At 54.0% G+C, this 22,734-nt stretch overlaps 1 protein-coding gene across 3 annotated transcripts in view; it reads left to right on the top strand.

The window, feature by feature from the left end:
• The window catches only part of fam221a (family with sequence similarity 221 member A), a 170,203-nt gene that overhangs the window by 69,765 nt on the left and 77,704 nt on the right, over positions 1-22,734 (top strand). For all 3 annotated transcript variants that reach the window (XM_038797398.1, XM_038797396.1, XM_038797397.1), the window contains exon 3: positions 11,766-11,956. In XM_038797398.1, coding sequence (XP_038653326.1) covers positions 11,766-11,956 — 191 coding nt within the window. The remainder of the gene's footprint in view (positions 1-11,765; positions 11,957-22,734) is intronic.

Raw genomic sequence — 22,734 nt, 5'->3', positions numbered from 1 at the left:
CGGCATGTCTCAAGGTCAGCGGGCAGAACAGTTGGTACTGCAAGGCATGTGTAACTGGCAAGTCGGCCGGGACACTCTGGGCCCAGGTCCTCCAGAGGACGCATGCTAGGGGCATGAAAGGCCACAGGGCACGGAAAGCAGCAGGGTGCCTCCACCTCTGATGTGCATCCTAGACGTAGCGGCAGAGCACAGAGGGCTAAGAAGGTAGCGAATCACTGAGGGCACTACCGGGGGGAGGGAGGGTGGAGGCACCATCATTAGCTAGGGACAGTTAGTGTTTTGGTTGTTCACCATTAAAACACGTTACACCCATGACATGTGAAGCCTCTGTCATGTTATTTTGCATTGCAGGCCGATCTTCACCCTCGCCCCCTGGTGCCCTCAGCTTTTCCCCGGGCACAGTGGCCCGAGATCTGAGGCATCCCACATGCAGGTGATGGCTGTAAGGGCGCTGACAGCAGAAAACCTGGAGTCAGACTATGGCATAGATTGAGGAGCACCAGAGCTTTCCTCACAGCGAGGTATCATCACTCCCTTGCTTTTATATTGACCCGCAGACAGTGCCGACACAAGCCCAACACCCCAGAGTGATGTTGCACAAACCCTGAGAGGGGGTCGGGGGTGGGGGAAGGTTGTGGGGGATGATGAGGAGGGGTGAGGGCTGGGAAGGGGAGAGGAGGTGAGAAATCTCTGAAAATGCAACACCAGTGCAAGAAGAAGATGGATAGTTTAAAAATTCCAGAACAACTTCTAGTAACTGGTAACGTTCATGGAAATTGGCGCGCATTTAAAGAACAGTTTGCACTGTATGTAGCAGCTCTACGATTGCAGGCATAGCCAGATGATAGAAAGATAGCTACAAAGCGAAGCTGAGCAGTATCTCTGGCAGCAGCGCACCCCTCCCCGATGAACTTAATGCATTCTATGCTCGGTTCGAGCAGGTAACCAACAATCTGCTGTCGAGTGCCCCAGCAGCCCATAATTCACCTATACCCACCATCACAGTTTCCAAAGTCAGATCAGCCTTCCTGAAAGTGAACCTGCGGAAGGCGACGGGCCCGGACGGGATCCCTGGTCGTGCACTCAGAGCCTCCGCAGACCAGCTGGCAGAGATATTCACAGACATCTTTAACCTATCCCTACTCCACTCCGAGGTCCCCACCTACTTCAAGAAGACCACCATCATACTGGTACCAAAGAAGAACCAGGAAACGTGCCTCAATGACTACCGCCCGGTGGCCCTGATGTCAGTTGTAATGAAGTGCTTTGAGAGGCTGATCATGAAGCGCATCACCTCCATACTCCCGGAACGCCTTGACCCACTTCAATTCGCATACCGTCGCAACCGGTCCATATCAGACGCCATTTCCCTGGCCCTATACTCATCCCTGGAGCATCTTGAAAACAAGGACTCCTACATCAGACTCCTATTTATTGACTACAGCTCCACCTTCAACACCATAATCCCAGCCAAGCTCATACAGTAGTCCCCCTTTATAACGCGGTTGTTGGGGTCCAAGACAGCCACCCGCGTTGCATCCGAGCCGCGGATATCCATGATGGGGGTTTTTAATTTATTTAAAAATCAATGCTAGCGCTTCCCATTGTGAGTCTACGGGGGGCGGGGGGAGAGGTCAGACCCCCGTAGACTCACAATGGGAAGCGCTAGCATAGATTTTAAATAAATTTAAAACCCCCATCGTGGATCCAATTAAAATTTCAGCAGCCGGCTCACTTTGATCCGGAGAGGGAAGCTGCTCTCACTGAAATAATCAGCCGGCCGCTGAAATTGACACTGCCCACTGCTCTCTCCCTCCAATCCAACTTTTAAGTTTTAATGTTTCTGATTGGAGGGAGAGAGCAGCCGGCAGTGTCAATTTCTTTCTTTTTTTTCCCTCCGGCTCCCCCCTCTCCCCCCACATCCTCCAACTAGACCCCTCTCCCCCCACACCCTCCGGCTCGCCCCCTCTCCCCCCCCAACACCCTCCGGCTCGCCCCCATCTCCCCCACACCCTCCGGCTCGCCCCCTCTCCCCCCACATCCTCCAACTAGACCCCTGTCCCCCAACACCCTCCGGCTCGCCCCCTCTCCCCCCCAACACCCTCCGGCTCGCCTGCTCTCCCCCCACATCCTCCAACTAGACCCCTGTCCCCCAACACCCTCCGGCTCGCCCCCTCTCCCCCCCCAACACCCTCCGGCTCGCCCCCTCTCCCCCCACATCCTCCAACTAGACCCCTCTCCCCCCCACACACCCTCCGGTTCGCCCCCTCTCCCCCACATCCTCCAACTAGACCCCTCTCCCCCCACACCCTCCGGCTCGCCCCCTCTCCCCCCCAACACCCTCCAGCTCGCCCCCTCTCCACCCACACCCTCCGGCTCGCCCCCTCTCCCCCCACATCCTCCAACTAGACCCCTCTCCCCCCACACCCTCCAGCTCGCCCCCTCTCCCCCCCCCCAACACCCTCCGGCTCGCCCCCTCTCCCCCCACACCCTCCGGCTCGCCCCCTCTCCCCCCACATCCTCCAACTAGACCCCTCTCCCCCCACACCCTCCGGCTCGCCCCCTCTCCCCCCACATCCTCCGACTCACCCCCTCTCCCCCCACACCCTCCGCTCGCCCCCTCTCCCCCACATCCTCCAACTAGACCCCTCTCCCCCGCCCCCCACACCCTCCAGCTCGCCCCCTCTCCCCCCACATCCTCCAACTAGACCCCTCTCCCCCACACCCTCCGGCTCGCCCCCCCTCCCCCCCAACACCCTCCGCTCGCCCCCTCTCCCCCACACCCTCCGGCTCGCCCCCTCTCCCCCCACATCCTCCAACTAGACCCCTCTCCCCCCACAGCCTCCGGCTCGCCCCCTCTCCCCCCCCCTAACACCCTCCGGCTCGCCCCCTCTCCCCCCCCCCACACCCTCCTGCTCGCTCCCTCTCCCCCCACACCCTCCGGCTCGCCCCCTCTCCCCCCACACCCTCCGGCTCGCCCCCCCGTCTCCTCCCCCCCCTCTCCTCCCCCCTCCTCCCCCCCTCCTCCCCCCTCTCCTCCCCCCCCCTCTCCTCCCCCCCCCTCTCCTCCCCCCCTCTCCTCCCCCCCCCTCTTCTCCCCCCTCCCCCAACACCCGCAGGGCCCCCCTCTCTCCCCCAACACCCGCAGGGCCCCCCTCTCTCCCCCAACACCCGCAGGGCCCTCCTCTCTCCCCCAACACCCGCAGGGCCCTCCTCTCTCCCCCAACACCCGCAGGGCCCCCCTCTCCTCCCCCTCCCCCAACACCCGCAGGGCCCCCCTCTCCACCCCCTCCCCCAACACCCGCAGGGCCCCCCTCTCTCCCCCAACACCCGCAGGGCCCCCCTCTCTCCCCCAACACCCGCAGGTCCACCCTCTCTCCCCCAACACCCGCAGGTCCACCCTCTCTCCCCCACACCCCCAGGGGGTCCCCCCCACACCCGCAGGGGGGTCCCCCCCACACCCGCAGGGAGGTCCCCCCCACACCCGCAGGGGGGTCCCCCCACACCCGCCCCCCCTGCTCTCCCCCCAACACCCGCCCCCCCTCCTCTCCCCCCTCCTCTCCCCCCACCTCTCCCCCCCAACCCCCCCTCCCCCCCAACACCCGCCCCCCCTCACTCCCCCAACACCCGCCCCCTCTCCCCCCAACACCCGCCCCCCTCTCCCCCCCAACACCCGCCCCCCCTCTCCCCCCAACACCCGCCCCCCCTCTCCCGCCCAACACCCGCCCCCCCTCTTCCCCCCACACCCGCCCCCTCCTCTCACCCTCAACCCCCCCCCCCTTCCTCCTCCCCCTAACACCCGCCCCCCCTCTCACCCCAACAACCCGCCCCCCCTCCTCTCCCCCCTAACCCCGCCCCCCCTCCTCTCCCCCTAAACCCCCGCCCCCCCATCCGTCTCCCCCTAACCCCGCCCCACCGTCCACCTCCTCTCCCCCTAACACTAACACCCGCCCCCCCTCTCTCCCAACACCCGCCCCCCCTCCCCGCCCCTCCCCCTAACACCCCGCACCCCCCTCACCTCCCCCCTAACACCCGCCCCCCCCGTCCCCCTAACACCCGCCCCCCCCTCCCCTCCCCTAACACCCGCCCCCCTCCCCCTCTCCCTCTCCCCCCTCCCCCTCTCCCTCTCCCCCGCTCCCCCTCTCCCTCTCCCCCGCTCCCTCTCCCCCAACACCCGCTCCTCCTCCTCCTCCCCCCAACACCCGCCCCCCCCCTCTTCTCCACCCGCCCCCCCCTCTTCTCCACCCGCCCCCCTCTTCTCCCCCCACCCCCCCTCGGCAGTGTCAATTTCAGCGGCCAGCTGATTGTTGCAGTGAGAGAGCAGCTTCCCTCTCCGGATCAAAGTGAGCCGGCCGCTGAAATTGACACTGCCGGCTGCTCTCTCCCTCCAATCAGAAACATTAAAACTTAAAAGTTGGATTGGAGGGAGAGAGCAGCCGGCAGTGTCAATTTCAGCGGCCGGCTGATTATTTCAGTGAGAGCAGCTTCCTTCTCCGGATCAAAGTGAGCCGGCCGCTGAAATTGACACAACTGACAGTTGGGGTCCATAAGCCCCCCCGCGGTATATCGCGAACCGCGGTATTGCGGAGCGCGGTATAACGGGGGACTACTGTATCAAAGCTCCAAAACCTAGGACTTGGCTCCTCACTCTGCAACTGGATCCTCGACTTTTTGACCAACAGACCACAATCAGTAAGAATGAACACCAACACCTCCTCCACAATAGTCCTCAATACCGGTGCCCCGCAAGGCTGCGTACTTAGCCCCTACTCTACTCCCTGTACACACACGACTGCATGGCAAAACTTGGTTCCAACTCCATCTACAAGTTTGCTGACGATACGACCATAGTGGGCCGGATCTTGAATAACGACAAGTCAGAATACAGGAGGGAGATAGAGAACCTAGTGGAGTGGTGTAATGACAACAATCTCTCCCTCAATGCCAGCACAGCTAAAGAGCTGGTCATCGACTTCAGGAAGCAAAGTACTGTCCCCACCTTGTCAGCATCAACGGGGCCGAGGTGGAGATGGTTAGCAGTTTCAAATTCCTAGGGGTGCACATCACCAAAAATCTGTCCTGGTCTACTCACGTCGACGCTGTCACCAAGAAAGCACAACAGCGCCTATACTTCCTCAGGAAACTAAGGAAATTCGGCATGTCCACATTAACCCTTACCAACTTTTACAGATGCACCATAGAAAGCATCCTATCTGACTGCATCACAGCCTGGTATGGCAACTGCTCGGCTCAGGACCGCAAGGAACTTCAGAGAGTCGTGAATACCGCCCAGTCCATCATACGAACCTGCCTCCCATCCATTGATTCCATCTACACCTCCTGCTGCCGGGGGAAAGTGGGCAGCATAATCAAGGATCCCTCCCACCCGGCTTACTCACTTTTCCAACTTCTTCCATCGGGCAGGAGATACAGAAGTCTGAGAACACGCACGAACAGACTCAAAAACAGCTTCTTCCCCACTGTCACCAGACTCCTAAATGACCCTCTTATTGACTGACCTCATTTACACTACACCCTGTATGCTTCATCCGATACCAATGCTTATGTAGTTACATTGTATATCATGTGTTGCACTATTATGTATTTTCTTGCATTTTCTTTAATTTTGTTTAATTCCCTTTTCTTCCCATGTACTGAATGATCTGTTGAGCTGCTTGCAGAAAAATACTTTTCACTGTACCTCGGCACACGTGACAATAAACAAATCCAATCCAATCCAATCCAGATAGTGTTGTTGCTAACGGTAGCAGGCCCGCTGGCGATGAGATTTATAACACCTTCGTATATGAACGAGAGGCCTATAGTGAACGCTTTGATGCCGTCATCAAAGTTTGATGAGCACTACACGCCGAAAAAGAATAAAATTGTTTTGTTGTTGTGGTGAATGTATTCACCATAATGGATGCATGATACCATAACCTGTGACCTGGAAGTGGTGATATGAACTGCTTCCAGGTACTGTACTGTAACCCCGGTATGGCTCCGCCTCTGGCTCCGCCCACACCGGGGCCATATATAAGCCAGCCTTTTGTGGGTGGCATTCATCTGTACTACTGACTCTGGCTAGGCAAGTTCATGACTAATAAAGCCTACTGTTCACTCACTCTCTCTGCCTCACTGTGAATTGAAGGTATATCAATTTATTAGTCATCGACAGCACTATGGAAGCCGCTCTAAAACCAGACAGGCTCGATCTCGATGCCCGTGTGTCCGAAGCCAAGGAAATATTCGAACATTGGCTCCGATGCTTCGAGGCCTACTTCGACTTCTCCACAATGCCTCCCACAGAGATTCTCAAGCTGCGACTCCTCCACGCCCGGGTGAGCCATCGAATCTCCGTAATGGTCGAGTAAGTGACCACGTACGAGGCCGCGGTCGCAACTCTCGAGGCACACTTCGTGAAGCCCGTAAATTAGGTGTTCGCCAGACATGTCGTCCCTACTCGCTGTCAACGCGCCGGAGAATCGCTGGACGAGTAGCTGGAAACCCTGCCCCTACTCACGAGGAACTGCAGCTATCAAGATGTAATGGCGGACGAACATATGAACTCACAGATCCGGGACACCTACATGGCGGGGGTCCGCTCGAACTATGTCAGGCAGCGTCTGCTGGAAAACGGGACTTCCGACCTGCGGGAAACGGTAAAGCTAGCGACCTCACTAGAGGTGGCCGACCAGAACCTCAGCGCGTTCCCCATGGGCCTGTCAATCCCTCGTGGACGCCCTTGTCACAATCCCCGTCGGACCCGACTACGTCACAGGCCTGTGCCACGCGTCTGCCAGCTCAGCCCGGGGAATCACAGTGCTACTTCTGCGGCCAGGGCCAACACCCCTGGTAGCACTGCCCAGCCCGAACAGCAACGTGTAGTGATTGTGGGAAAAAGGGGCACTTCGCTAGAGTCTGTCTGGGCTGGCCTAAGGCCCAGAAATCAAAAGCGCACCAGGCCCGACCCATGGACTCGCAGCCCCACAGACCCCGCAATGCGGCTGTGTGCCTTCCTGGAATGCCCCCGTCAGATGCGCCATCAGCAGCGTGCGACTCGTGGGGGCCGCCATCTTGGTCGTCGGCCCCAACACCAACCGACGCGTGCGACTCAGGGACCGCCATATTGGCCGCCAGCCCCAACACCGACCGACACGTGCAACCGATGGGGGCGGCCATTTTGGTCGCCATCTTCGCCCCAGCCCGACACGTGCAACTCATGGGGGCCGCCATCTTGTGATTCCACCGACCACACAGACTACCTGCAGCTGGGCGCAGTCACCCACGACTAGTCGCAGCCAAAACAGCTGAAGAACTTCATGAATATCGTCAGGGTCAACATGCCCGAGACACCCTGCCTTTTCAACTCTGGGAGCACAGAGAGCTTTGTCTACTCTGACACGGTAAGGCGCTGCTCCCTCCATACCTACCCAGCCTCCCAAACAATCTCCCTTGCCTCCGGCTCCCATTCGGTTACAGATCCGGGGGTACTGTATCACCAATCTCGCGATGCAGGGAGCAGAGTACACTCGTTTTAAGCTCTACGTCCTCCCCCACCTCTGCGCCCCCCTACTGCTCGGATTGGACTTTCAATGTAACCATCAAAGCCTGACCCTACAGTTCGGCGGACCCTTGCCCACCCCCCTCATTGTGTGCAGCCTCGTGACCCTCAAGGTCTCGCCCCTTCACTCTTTGCGAACCTCACTGCTAACTGTAAACCCATCGCCACCAGGAACAAATGGTACAGTTCGCTGGACATGACGTTTATCAAGTCCAGCGACTGTGGAGTGAAGGGATCACTGAGGCCAGCAACAGTCCCTGGAGAGCTCAAATGGTGATTGTCCGGACCGGGGAAAAGAATCAGATGGTTGTGGACTACAGCCAGACAATTAACTGATTCACGCAACTCGATGCGTACCCTCTCCCCTGCATAGCGGAGATGGTCAACCATGTGTTCTCAACGGTCGACCTGAAGTCCGCCTACCGCCAGCTCCCAATCCGCCCCGGAAGAGCGCCTCGACACTGCTTTTGAGGCAGCCGGCTGGCTCTTCCACTTCGGCGTCACTAACGGGGTCTCGGTCTTTCAGGGAACGATGGACCGAATGATAGACCAGTACGGTTTGCGGACTACATACCCGTACTTGGACAAAATAACCATCTGCGGCCATGACCAGGAGGACCATGACGCCAACCTCCAGAGATTCCTTCAGGCCGCCCAATCCCTCAACCTCACATACAACAAAGAAAAATGCGTCTTTCGTACTACCCGACTGCCCATCCTCGTGTATGTCGTAGAGAACGGAGTCCTAGGGCCCGACCCCGGCCGTATGCACCCCCTCACAGAACTCCCCCCTCCCCACAGCCTCAAGGCCCTAAAACGATGCCTGGGGCTCTTCTCCTACTACGCCCAGTGGGTCCCCAACTATGCGGACAATGCCCGCCCACTTATTCAAACAACCACTTTTCCCCTGACGGATGAGGCCCGTGCGGCCATCAGCCGCATTCAGGCCGATATTACCAAGGCCACAATGCACGCGGTGGATGAATCCATCCCTTTTCAAGTAGAGAGCGACGCGCCAGACGTCGCACTGGCTGCCACACTCAACATGGCGGGCAGGCCAGTAGCATTTTTCTCTAGGACCCTCCAGCTTTCGAAATTCGACATCCCTCGGTCGAGAAGTAAGCACAAGTCATAGTGGAAGCCGTGCAGCACTAGAGGCACTACCAAGCTGATAGGAGGTTCACCCTCGTCACCGACCAACGATCGGTAGCCTTCATGTTTGACAACGCACAACGGGGCAAAATAAAAAATGATAAAATCTTGAGGTGGAGGATCGAACTCTCAACCTACAACTACGATATCAAGTATCAATGAGCCCCCAGATGCCCTGTCCCGCGGCACATGCGCCAGCGCGCAAGATGACCGACTTCGGGCCATCCACAATGATCTCTGCCACCAGGGGGTCACCTGGCTTACCCACTTCATTAAGGCCCACAATCTGCCCTTCTCCTCCGAGGAGGCCAAGGCCATGACCAGGGACTGCCATGTCGTGCGGATTGCAAACCGCACTTCTACCGGCCAGACAAGGCCCACCTGGTAAAGGCCTCCCGGCCCTTTGAGCGCCTAGGTATTGACATCAAAGGGCCCCTCTCCTCCACCAACCGGAATATATACTTTCTCACTGTCATCGATAAGTACTCCTGCTTCCCCTTCGCCGTCCCCTGCCCCGACATGACCTCAGCCACCGTAATAAAGGCACTGCACAGCATCTTCACCTTATTCAGTTTCCCTGCCTGTGTTAAGGAGAAAAATCATTTTACAGAACAATATTTCACAAGCAAAATAAGTGATTGCAGAGAAGTCAATTAATACAATTGATTACATTAATTTGTATGTGTAAATATGTATAGCCAGGCGAGTAGTAGTACGTGGCACTGTAGCAGGGGAGTCTATAGGAGAAACTATCGTGGTTAGTCGGGTTTGTATTAGTTCCAGTTTTATAGCATTAGTTTCCTACCTACAGTTTATTATAATATAGTAAAATTAACTAGTCTTTAACAAGATGTTCTTTTTTTTGCCGACTCTGTATTATCTCTGTACAAGAACATAACAAGCAGGTCAGAGGCTAGGAATCCTATGGTGAGTAACTCACCTCCTGATTCCCCAAATCCTGTCCACAATCTACAAGTCACAAGTCAGAAGTGTGTAGGCAATAGAAAGGCAAATTATTATCTAAATGGAAAGCAGATTCAAATACGTCTGGGCAGAGGGATCTGGATGTCTTTGTTCATGAATAGCAGAAAGTTGATAAACAGGTACAGCATGTAATTAGAAAGGCGAAATTGCAAAAGGACTGGAGTATACAAGCAGAGAAGTGTTTTTGCAATTGTATAGGGTGTTGGTGAGACCACATCTAGAGTATTGTGTCCAGTTTTGGTCTTCTTATTTGAGGAAGAATGTGGTGGCATTGGAGGCAGTTCAGAGGAGGTTCACCAGATTGATGCCAGAGATGAAAGGGTTGATGTATGAGGAGAGATTAAACAGTTTGGGCTTATACCCACTAGAGTTTAGAAGGATGAGAGGGGATCTGACCAAGCTATAGAAGATACTAAAGGAGATTGATAAAGTAAACGTAGACCAAATGCTCCCCCTTGTAGGGCAATCTAGAATGAGAGGTCACAGATATAGGTTGAGAGGCAGTAGATTTTGAACTGAGATGAGGAGGAACTACTTCTCGCAGAGAGTGGCGAATTTGTGGAATTTGCTGCACCATTGTGCAGTGGAATCTGAATCATTAAATGGTTTCAAGAAGGAGATAGATATATTTCTGATTTTAAAAATGGGTTAAAGGAATATGGGAACATGTAGGGAGGTGGATTTGAGACCATGAAGAGATAAGCCGTGATCTGATTGAATGGCAGAGCAGGCTCGAAGGACTGAATTGCCGACTTCTGCTCCTAATTCCTATGTTCTTATATCCTGTCTGATGGAACACTCTCCACTTGCCTGGATGAGTGTAGGTCCCACAACACTCATGAAGCTTGACACCATCCCGGATAAAGCAGCCCACTTGATTGGCATCCCTTCCATAAATATTCACTCCCTCCACCACCGATGCACAGTACCAGCATTGTTTACCAGCTACAAGATGCATTTCAGGAACTTACCAAGGCTCCTTTGATAGAATCTTGAAAACTCACGACCACTGCCAACTCGAAGGACAAGGGCAGCAGATATATGGGAATACCACCACCTGGAAGTTCACCTCCAAACCACTCACCATCTGACTTGGAAATATATTGGCATTCCTTCACTGTTGTTGGGTCAAAAATCCTCAAACTCACTCCCTAACAGCACTGTGGGTGTACCTGCACCACAGGGACTGAAACGGTGCAAGAAAGTAGCCCTCCACCACCTTCTCAAGGGCAATTCGGGGTGGGCAATGAATGCTCGCCTTGCCAGCGAAGCCCATATCCCTTTAATGAATAAGAAAAAAATTATACACATGCTTAATATTTTGATGGTTCATCGATTTCAATTCTATATGCAATTTAAATCTTACATATAATTTTTAATTCTTAATTGTTAAATCTTTGGCTCACAAAAGTACAATTCCGTTATACTAAATAAATGTGAAAATAATCACTATCTATTTGTGTATGTGAAAAGTCTTGATTGCTAATACCCCTGCTGTTGAAAAATAAAAGTCTTAAATTTGACTATGAGCAATGCCATTTGTCTAAATTTTTTTGACACTGCACAGTGGAATCCAGACTATCTCTTGCCTTCAGATGAAGTAGAATTCCAGGGGAGGTTCTATTTGAATGTAGGTCTAATTCTGTCCCCTATTGAAAGTTATACAAATTTATCCTTATGACCATTATATATTCCTATGTCCATGTTTGGGTTGGACAATGCCTCTGTAAATTGGGCCTATAATTACACCCTCTCACCACTACCAATCTTGCACATTCAGGAAAGTAAAAATTATGGAATAACAAGACCTCATGGTAATTTCTGTTACAAATGACTGTGTCTGCACTTTTAATGGAAGAATTTGTAGAAAATGTGTATTTTATTTAGTTATATTGATAGATAATTGGATTTGTGAACATTTGGGAAAAGTGTATATCCTGAATCCACATTTTTAAACCATTTAGTTACGTAACCATGTATACGCTGGAGTGAAACTATATATGTCTGTCTAATAAAAGTTTACATATACAACATTGTTAAAATGCGCCCCATTTTGATCCCACAGATATAAACAGCACAAAACTGATTACAAAGAAATTCCAACAGTGCGTCCAATTTTGCTCCCCTGCAGAGTAGCAGGTTGCCGGTGTATCTCCTATAATTACGTGCCACTGAATGGAACTCAGCCAATTCGTTGCCGGTGCAAACATTTTGCAGATGATCATAGTGAATTGGCACCATATAAATGCAAAAAGTGTGAGTTTTTGTGTTATAGTTCAACTTTAACAGTAACCTTGTAACTGGGTAAAGACGTTTCTTCTAAAATCCCCTTTAATTGTTATATTCCTTTTAATTCTAAGCCCTTAAATTCTAATCTCTCCTTTGAGGCATATCTGAGCTTTTAACTATCTTGCATATATTGGAAACAATCTACCGTAAGCCTTCATAATCTTTACGACCCCATGTCTTCTCCGTTTCAGTGGAAAATATCCTTACCTTCTCTAGTCTTATTTCCATAATTGTAACTGCCATCCCTCACAGCAAGCTACAAATCACAGGGCCAGAATTTGTTGTCAAAATAATTGTGGAGATATTGGTGTAGCCGTTTTTCTTCATAAGCACCATAGCAAGTTTCGGTGAGAGGCAGATGTGCAGTTAAACATGAATGTCGAAAGGTTGCTGTCTAAGTTGCACCACTTCAATGTTAGCTGCACAAAGGCAACGACCGCAATTCTCCGGAAAGGTTTCTAAGTGTGGTAGCGAAAGGGAACTGCAGCGAGCTTCCCGGTGCTTGGCCCAGCGAGGTCGGCTCTCTAATTAGGGAATGGGACTATTTGGCGCCGCTCTTTTGGCGCCGATCATTTGGCGCTGACCTTTTGGCGCTCATCGGTTTTGGCGCTGGCCTTTTGGGCGCTCATCTGTTTGCCGCCAATTCAGACTACTTCAGCAATTAATGATAACAATCTACAGCCTTGGTGCTACATAAGCCTGTTCTCTTTTCACATTTGAAAGCTAGAAATACAGTTTTGCTTTTAATTTCTCTTAGACCCCATACCAGAAATGGCTGAAAAAATTCTAAGCAAGAGAGACAAACCAAAATTAACACACGATGGATATTTATACGTGTTTGATAAATGTAGCAAAAGCGACCCATTGTTAATGTTTTGGAGATGCGAATTAAAAAACGAGTGTAAAGGCCGCATTCGCACTAGAAACAATGAAGTAGTGAAGGAAGTGAACGGACATTCTCATGGTGCTTCAGCAGTGGGTGTGGAAGTTGCTACCATCAAAATAAGTTTGAAGCGTAAAGCTGAAGAAACTCTTGAAGTGCCGTCAACAATTATAAACGGATGTCTTGAAAATAGTTCTCAAGCTGCACAAGCATCACTTCCAAACTCAGAGGCTATGAAAAAAATCGTAAGAATGTGTGAAGTGTTAGAAATAAATGTCATGTTTTTATCTATTATTATTATTAACCTATCATTACATTCCTGGCAATATATTCAATACACAACAAAGGCGCCAAAACAGCTGGGCGCCAAAATAATGAGCGCCAAATCAATTTAGCGCCAAAATGGCGGTGTCAAATGATTGGTGCCAAAAGGACGGCGCCAAAATGTACCCGACCCCTCTAATTAACCATAATTGATCCACTTAATGAGGCCTCATGGGCTTCTCGCCACAAATTAAGGCTCGCCAGCTGATTTGCCGACACCCCACTAATGAAGTGGTGCGGCACTTAAACATTCTTGATCAGCTAACCACAGCCAGCTCGCAACATTGGCACACAGGAGACCAGCCCCAAGATTCGGGGATGCAGACCTGTGGAGCGCAGGAGATATGTCCTGTTCCCCCGAGGGTCCAGGAGGGTCAGCCATAGGGCAGTCAATGCTGCCTGGGATGAGGTGGAGGTGGCTGTGAGAGCCGGGGGTGTGACCAGGAGGACTGGCCTCCAGTGCTGGAAAACAGTCAACGACCTACACTGGGCAGCATGAGCGAGTAGACACCAATGTTTCCCCCCCCCCCCCCCCCCTCCTCACCACCACCACCACCGACCGAGATCTTTCCACTTCCATGCGAGCATCCACCCCCCCAACTCTCTATGTGACCCCCAACCCTCCCTCTACCCCCCTCCTCCCTTCAACCCCCCCCAACCCTTCCTTCACACATCCCCTCCCATCACTGTGAACCACGTGTGTGGCTAATGATGCTCTCTCTGTGTCTCCTCAGGAAAAACCCTCCCACAATCTCCAGGAGAGGGCCAGACTAGCGGTGGTGTGCTGGCCATAAGAATCCTCCCTTCCTTTGAGGAGTGGGCCTTGGAGGTGATTGGAGTGGGCGAGGGCAGAGCGGTCACCAACGCGGAAGCTGGCGGATGCCGCAGAGGTGAGGGCCCACCAGGCCCACCCAGAGGACCTGTCAAATGTGAGTTGTTATAACCTCACTGATCTTTCTCCCACAGGTCATCCGACTGCACTAGCCCAAACCTGGTGGCCCCCTCTCCAGCCTCCCAGGGGAATACCTCGGAGGGGAGCTCCGAGGAAGACATGATCGGGGCGTCAGAGGTGTTAACCGCACCCTCAGCCAGCGCAGATACACTCACCTCGGTGGGAAATGTTAGTAGTCAGGCTTCAGGCCCACAATCTGGTGAGCATGACACAGCTGCTGATGCACATCAGATAGAGGCGAACACCCAGGCGAGACAGAAGTCAGAGATCTGCTGGATCCAGGACCCAGTTGGGTCCCAGCCTGATGCTGAGCCTGTGGAAGAGGTCATCCCAGAGTTGATGGAAATATTAGGGTGTGGCCATGACATTCAGAGGGAGATCTCAAGCGGCACTCCTGCAGGTCCATTGCCGATTGGAGGAGTCTCCGAGGTTAAGGGCGCAGGAAATGTCGCTGGCAATGCGTGGCCAACACTGCTGGGGTGGTGACCTCAGTGGAGAGCCTGATACATATTGTCGGTACCATTAGATGAGGTGTCCAAGGCGTTGCACAGTTGGTGACGACCATGGCTGAGGGACTCGGCAGAATGTCCGACTCGCTGGGGGATGTCTCCCAGTACCAGGCCGACCTTGATGAGGTGCTGCAGGACATGTCCCACTCTCAGATGGGAATGGCCGAGGCCTGCGGAGCTTGTCCCAGTCACAGATGGGTATTACCAGGGCACTGCAGAGCATGTCCCAGTCACTGAGGAGCATTGTCAACGGCGTCAACACGATGGTGTAGACCATGGGGAACTGTCAGGGCTGGCAGAGCCAGATGATGCAGGGGCAGCTAGGACGCGAACCAACTGCCTCTCCATCCCAAGGTGAACCTCAGGGCCCTATGGGCACCGACTGGAATGAGGGGATGCTGGGTGCCAAGCCGGACCTGTCCCATGGAGTGGTGATGATGGCCACCAGCTCCTCCAGGTTCCACCCCTCTGATGAGCCCATGTCTCACAGACAGCACGTGGGACAGGCTGGCACAACTGTGCATGTGAGGGGAGGGTGGGGAGGAGGACTGTGGCACCATCGGACAGTGGGGAACTGTTACACACAATAAACATGCTTGTGCACAAACCAGTATGTTGCCTCTGTTACTTTCTTCCACAATGCGGGCCGACCTCTGAAACCTTGGCCTATCTCTCCAGGCATCTCCCCCTCTCTGGGCACACCACGTCCTAAGTGAATCAGGTGTGTATGAGGACCTCTCTGGCCCTCCGGGTTTGCCGGACCCTCACTGCTGCTGGCTGTCCTGCAGCCTCCGGCTGGTCCTCCGGTTCCTCCATAGCCTCGTCCTGCAGACCCTGCTGGTCTGGCTCCTCCTCATCATCCTCGTTCTCGGAGATGGCCACATGTTCCTCACCAGTAACCTCCAGGTTGTTGCCCTGCTGCTGTGCGAGGTTGTGGAGGGCACAGCAGAGCACGACAAAGCGGGCGACCCTCCGGGTGGTGTACTGGAGGGCATCTCCGGAGCGGCCGAGGCATCGGAACCTCATTTTGAAGTGTCCGATGCACCGCTCAATCACAGCCAGTGTGGCCACATGGGCCTCATTGTACCGGGTCTCCGCTTCGGTGTCCGGCCTCTATACTGGCATCATTATCCAGCTCCTCAGCGGGGACCCCTGATCCTGGGGTGGGCTCGAAGAGGCCGGGAATGTCAGACCGCCCCAGGAGGTAGCTGTCTTGCACACTCCCTGGGAAGCGTGCACACACGTGCATGATCTTCATCTGGTGGCCGTGATGTATGTTGAGGTAATGGAACCCAGCGCCGGCCCTAGGGTTGCTGGCGCCCCGGGCAAGCTGAACTTCGGCGCCCTTGTGGGGGGGTGGGGGGGGGGGGGGGGGTGGGGCCGAGGGGGGATGAGGGGGGGAGGGGCCGAGAGGGGGGCGGGGCCGAGGGGGGGCCGAGGAGGCGGGGTGGGGGGGCGGACCCGAGGGGGGGGCGGACCCGAGAAGGGGGGGGCGGGGACCCGAGGGGGGGCGGACCCGAGAAGGGGGGGGGCGGACCCGAGGGGGGGGCGGACCCGAGGGGGGGGGGGGGTGGAGCGGACCGAGCGGGGGTCGGACCGAGGGGGCGGACCGGGGTGGGGCCGCCCTGGGGGAGGGCGGCCACCGCGGGGGAGGGCGGCCACCGCGCATGCGCTGGTTGGCACCGGCCCAACTGCGCATGCGCGGGACCCGAGTCTCTGGCGCCCCCTAGCACATGGCGCCCCGGGCGACTGCCCGAGTTGCCGGTGCCTTGAGCCGGCCCTGATGGAATCCCTTTCTGTTAATGTAGGGCACTCCCAGATGGCCCGGTGAGCGCAGGGCAACATCCATGGCATCTTTTATCCCCTGAAGCTGGGGCATCCCTGTGTGGACGGAGAAATCTGCTGCCTGGGCATCCTGCTGGGCTTGGTCCATGTCAAAGATGATGTAGTTTACCGTCCGGGCTTCCGTGATCTGTCTGATGCACCTGTGGGCTGTGGCCTGCGAAATATCACACAGGTCCCCGCTCGAGCCCTGGAATGATCCCGAGTGTAAAAGTTCAGGGCTGCAGTGACCTTGACAGCCACCGGGAACGGTTGTCCTCCTCCTCCATGTGGTGCCAAATCCACAAGGACATGCCACAGGTTGATCACCATTGTTGATCACCATTCTCTAGGTGTTCAGATGTTGGCTTCTGCGTGTGTGGTGTTGCCTCCCGCAATGTTCAGGCACAGTGTTCCGGCATCACAGTTTGATTGGGGCACTAGGCAATGACTCCCACATGCTGCATGGCATGCCCACCCACGAGAATCCACTTGGGTTTTGTGAAGTGCTCACTTAACCATGATAGCTAATTCCCTATCAGCCGCACAGCCAGAGGCCTTGGCAGTGGGTGGGGGTTTTGTGTGGTCGGTGGGGCAGACGGGCAGAGAAAAGGATTGCCCCCCGGAATGGATACACACGATCCAGGGGTTGCCATGTTGTTGCTGCAAGCGGTTGCCCCCCACCCTGGTTGGCATCCAGCATCCATGCCGGCCTCTGCACTTGCCCCAAGCTAAGCTTTACCTACAGCCAATGCAGCGCGTGATCCAATATCACGATTCCTGCATACTCCATCCCCACCACCCCCATCAAGATCGCTCGATTCACCACAAAGAAATCAATTCTGGAATATATATATGAGAAGAAGGGGTACCCCCCTCCCCAGGTCCTGCACTTCCTTGGCCCACAAACCCCATCCTTTTGTTCAACAAAATGGCCACCCCCGCTACTCCGAGTCAAACCCCAGTGAAATACTTGTCCCTTCTTCAACCTAACCTGATCCCTCACCCGGAGGTGCGTCTCCTGTAAAAAGATCACCTCTGCCTTCAAACTCCTGTGCAACCTATTAACCAGCCCATTTAACCTATGGACATTCCATGTTACAATCCCCGACTAAAGGCTTACACCTCCACTCGCCTCTACCATCCACTATCATCCTCCTCCAGCTCTACCTCTTAATACCACCCTAAACCGGACCCATCCAAGATGGCCCCCCCTCCGCCCATGACCACATTCAGTCTCCAACTCTGCCACGTTGTAAGGCCCTTTGTAAGGCCCCTCCTTATCCCACCTCTTGTGGCCTCCCCACCTCACCTCCATTCACCAACATTACCTGCCAGCGTTACCTGCCCCCCTCGAAGGCTCCCCCGTCACACCCTTCCTCCCACCAGCCCATCCTTAACTTGTGAAAACAGGTGCCTTATCCACCTGAATGCCCTCAGCTAGCAACCCCACCCAACGGACCCCACCATAGATACCCAAATAACACTCAAAATCACAAATCGCCCCTTCCAAAACAAAAAACACCACAAACGGCAAGGGGGAGGGGTGATTACCCCCTTACAAACTTATAACTCCCTAACTAAAAAAAAAACACCCTCTGCCAACAACACACAATGGCCATAACATCCAACCTTTGCAGATATAGCTCCTCCATCTCACACCAACTCTCAGTTTTCCCCCAGTTTTTGGTTCCTGAAACGTCATTGGCCTCTTCTGGCACTTCAAAATAATACTCCCGGCCTCCAAATTTGACCCACAGTTTTGCCGGGTACTGCATCCCAAAGCAAGTCTTTCTTTGCTACCACGTCGCCTTGGCCCTTTTGAATCCAGCACGTCTCTACACCAGCTCTGACCAATTCCGACACAATTCCTCTCCCATTCACTTTTTAAATATATACTTATATTTGTGTATATATTTTTCACATATATACACAAATTATCAGAAGAACAGCAAAACAACTCAATAAACAAACCACAGTCTACCTGCTTCCTGATAAAAACACCCTGTCACATCTCGCCTTCCCATTTTAACCCCGTTAGCCCCCCCAACCCCACCCCCCCTTGCTGACCCCTAAATCGTCCTTAAAGAAATAGATAAAGGGCTTCCACCTCCGGATGAACCTCTCTGCCGATCCTCGCAGAGCGAACTTGACCTTCTCCAGCCTCAGGAATTCGGCTAGGTCGCTCACCCGCACTCACTCTTTCGGTGGCTCCTAGTCCCACAATTCTAGCAAAATCCGTCTCTGGGCTATCAGGGAGGCAAATGACAAGATGTTGGCCTCTCCCACCCACTGGACTCCTGGGTCTTCTGACACCCCAAATATTGCCACCTCCGGACTCGGGCCCACCCCCACACCCAACACCTTGGATATCACATCTGAGAACCCCTGCCAGAACCCCTCAATCTTGGACATGCCCAGAACCTTAAACTGGATGAGGCTTAACCTCACACATGACAAGGAAGTGTTCACTCTCAGTAATGCCTCTGCCCACGTCTCGGCCCCCACCTCCCCTCCCAGCTCCTGCTCTCATTTACGCTTAATGTCCTCCACCAGGCCTCTTCCTCACTCCATCTATTCCTTATATATATCCGACACCTTCCCGTCCCTAACTGCACCCAGCTCTGCGCCACCTGGATACCCAAATACCTGAAACTAGCCCCCACCACCCTAAACTGCAACTCCCCCAGTCTCCATTCCTGTCCTCTGGCATTAATCGGGAACACCTCACTCTTTCACCTGCTCAATTTATATCCCGAAAACCGGCTGAATTCCCAACAAATCTCCAAAATACCTCCATTGCTGGCCACCGAGTCCAAGATATACAATAACAGGTCGTCTGCCTAAATGAGACCCTATGCTCGGCAGCCTCCCCCCGCCCCCGCTTGATCCCTCTCCAGTCATTCAATGCCCTAAGCATCATTGCCAACGGCTCTATCACCAAGGCGAAAAGCAATGGGGAGAGCAGGCACTCCTGCCTCGTGCCCCAGTGTAGCCCAAAGTACTGCAAACTTACTCAGTTTGTCCACACGCTCGCAACCGGCGCGTTGTATAGCAGCCAGATCCAGTCCACAAACCCTGACCCGAACTGCTGCAGCACCTCCAGCAAATATGCCCACTCCACCCCATCAAAAGCCTTCTCCGCTTCCATCATCCGCTCTATCTCCTGCCTCTCCGACTGCATCATAATTACATTGAGTGGCCTCCATACGTTCGCCGACAACTGCCTTCCCTTTACATCTAATCCTCCCCTATCATCCCCGGCACAGTCTTCAATCCACGATGACAACACCTTCGCCAATAACTTGTCTTTTACATTCAACAATGATATCGAGCGGTACGACACACACTGCCCCTTACCCTCGCTTCATTATACGCCTTCACCAGCAGTGGCCCAGGCCCGCCCCAAACTTTTCATAAAACTCTTTTGGGAACCCATCTGCCCCGGGCTTTACCTGCCCCCCTACCATCCATCATCTCCCTCAGCCCAATTGGGACCCTCAGCCCCTAAACCAATCCACATCTCCACCCATGCAGGAACCACCACATCCCCTCCTCCCCAGCCTACTTGCCTTTTCCCCATATTCATACACAGCCCCTCTGGCCCTCCGCAACTGTCCCCAAACTTCATCCCCTTCTCAAAGAGGGAAGCCTTGATCCGGTAAAAACCCACTCTCCTAAATCCAAGAAGTCATGCAGCCGCACCACCACCGCCCTCGACAGCTCCACCTACCTGTGGTTTCTTCCTCAGCGCCCTGTGTGCTCGGTCCACCTCGAGAGGTCAACCAAAGCCCGCCTCCTCCATCAACATCTCCAGCATACTCGCCACATGCACAGCATCTTCAATGCCTACAGCATCCCAACAATCCTCATGTTATGCCTCTTGGAGTGGTTCTCCAGCTCCTCCACCTTCTCCCTCAGTCTCTTCTGGCTTTCCCGCATCACTCCCAACTCCACTGCCAATGAGGCCATGTGATTCTCATGCTCCCCTGCCTCCTCCACTTTCTGAATCGCCGGGCCCTGGGACTCCAGCCTCTGCTCGACACGCTCAATCCCATTTCGCTGCAGCTCCACCATCTTGGCCAGGTCCTCCAGGGCCTCTTTCCTCTGCTGCTGGAACTTGTGGTTCAAGAACTCCACCAGCTGCTCCATCAACCACTGGGTGGACAATGCATTCCCTTGCCCTCCGCCATCTTTCCCTTGGCGCACCACAAAAACTCACTTGCTCCAACTGGACTTTCTTTCTCGTGGCGCTCCTCATTCGCTGATCTATGCACCAGCCACACCAGAGGAGTATTACCTTCCCTGGGCACTCCTGCACCTTTTGCCCTCAAATACCACACCCTTTGGGTGAGAAAAGACAAAACAAATCCACCTTGAGCAGGAGCCACCAAATATGCGACCACTCACTCTGCGCCGCCACCGGAAGTGTCCTGTTCCATTCACAGTCTCGCTTCTCCCTGGCCCACGGCAGGATCTTCTCCTTTTCCACAAATTTGTGCAACCACACAATCACCACCCGCAGTGGCTCCCCCACTCTCCGCTTCTGCCTTAGAGACCTGTGGGCCCTGTTCACCTCTGGGGTCTTGTCCAGCACCCTCTCCTCCACCAATCTGGCCAGCATTGTCGACACATATTTTGTGGCGTTTGTTCCTTCCACACCCGCTGGCAGACCCACAATTCACATTTTCTGGCACCTGGGCCTGTTCTCCTGCTCCTCAACCTTCAGTTTCAGTGACTTGCATAGATTCCCCCAGGATCCACACCTCAGCCTCCAGGGACACGATCGCTCTGTGCAGACACAACCTTCTCTACCTCGAGTATCGTGGCCCTTTGTGCCTCAAGGCACTTCTCTACACGGTCCATCGATCCTCACAGAGGTGCTACTGCTCCCTCAATGACCTTTGACCAGTCTGCACAATCCACACTGTTAATTCTATTCCATGATTCAGTCATCATGCATCTCCTTCCTTTGCTGCCGAAATTTGTCTTTGATGAAAGCCGTTAACTACTCCATCTGGGCCTTTCCCACACCCATCCCTCTCTGCCATTCTTGGCAATTGTTGCTGCGTCACAGGTCTCTTCCGATTCCAGGTCTTTAACTGTTTTTTGCCGGGTTTGGTAGGCAGAAAACATTCCTCTACACCTTCTGCACCATTTTCCTGCTGGAGCTACCCCACCAATGGGTATAAAGTGCCGAAACCAACGCCTTTGAGCCGGAGCTGCCCTGTGTGCGACCATTCACTCCATGGCTGCCACCGGAAGTTGGCATTTTGTTACTCTTAATAAAGTTATGTTCCATTGAGAAAGAAAGTCTCAACTATATGAATGATCTCAGATTTGCAGAGGGTAGAACGGCGAGGTGGGTCAGGAGTGCAGTGAAATCATCATGTCTGGAGGTAGTAAAGACAGCTAAGGACGCGATTCAGTGACCCCGTAGCGCTTGGATCTGTGCGCAATGGGTGAATTGCGCGTGAGTCCCAAATCGGGCTCCGCGCTGGGCCGATAGTAGTCACTCGATTCTCTCTGCCAGCACAATCTGCATATTTAAATGAGCCTAAATACCCAGCCGACAGATTCACCCGGTGCCCGGGACTCACCAGCCATCCCAGGGAGACCTCGCCAGAGCACCATTTAGTACTGGTCCATGCAAAGGTGGACCAGGCATAATGGCACTTGGGGGTCTCCCAGGCCATTGGAGACCCCCGGGTGGTAGGGTAAGGGAGGTACCCTTGTATGCCCCCGGCACCTTGCAACTGCCAGCCTGGCACCCTGGCAGTACTACATGGGCAGTGCTCATGTGGCACTGCCAGGGTGCCAGGGCACTGCCAGAGTACCCAAGTGCCATGTTGGCACTGCCAGGGATCAGGCCCGGGGACCTTACCAAGTAGAGAAGGGGTAAGGAGGGGGTTCCTGGGGCCTCTCCAAGTTTGGGGGGGGTGATGTTAGATTGAGATTTCCGTGTTATAGGTTACTGCCTAAAGTCAGTTTTAGTGTATCTTTAGAATTGGTATATTTATAATTTAATTAGCTTGGAATACATTTTCAGCTTGGTCTCCAAGTTGGAACATTAAGTTCAGTCACCTTCCTCAGCCACATCTTCCATTTTGACAATAATTATATATTCTAATTTATTTTACTCTACCAACATATGTTCCCAGGCCAGGCTAGTGATCCGCTGCTAAGTCAATGATGATGATGTGTAACTGAGTGATAAAGTGCAAGATAAAGTTCTTTTGATGCGCCTGGAAGATGT

The sequence above is a fragment of the Scyliorhinus canicula genome, chromosome 5 (genome assembly GCF_902713615.1).
Source record: "Scyliorhinus canicula chromosome 5, sScyCan1.1, whole genome shotgun sequence".
NCBI classification, from domain to species: Eukaryota; Metazoa; Chordata; class Chondrichthyes; order Carcharhiniformes; family Scyliorhinidae; genus Scyliorhinus; species Scyliorhinus canicula.
This window is presented reverse-complemented; position numbering and strand designations above follow the sequence as displayed.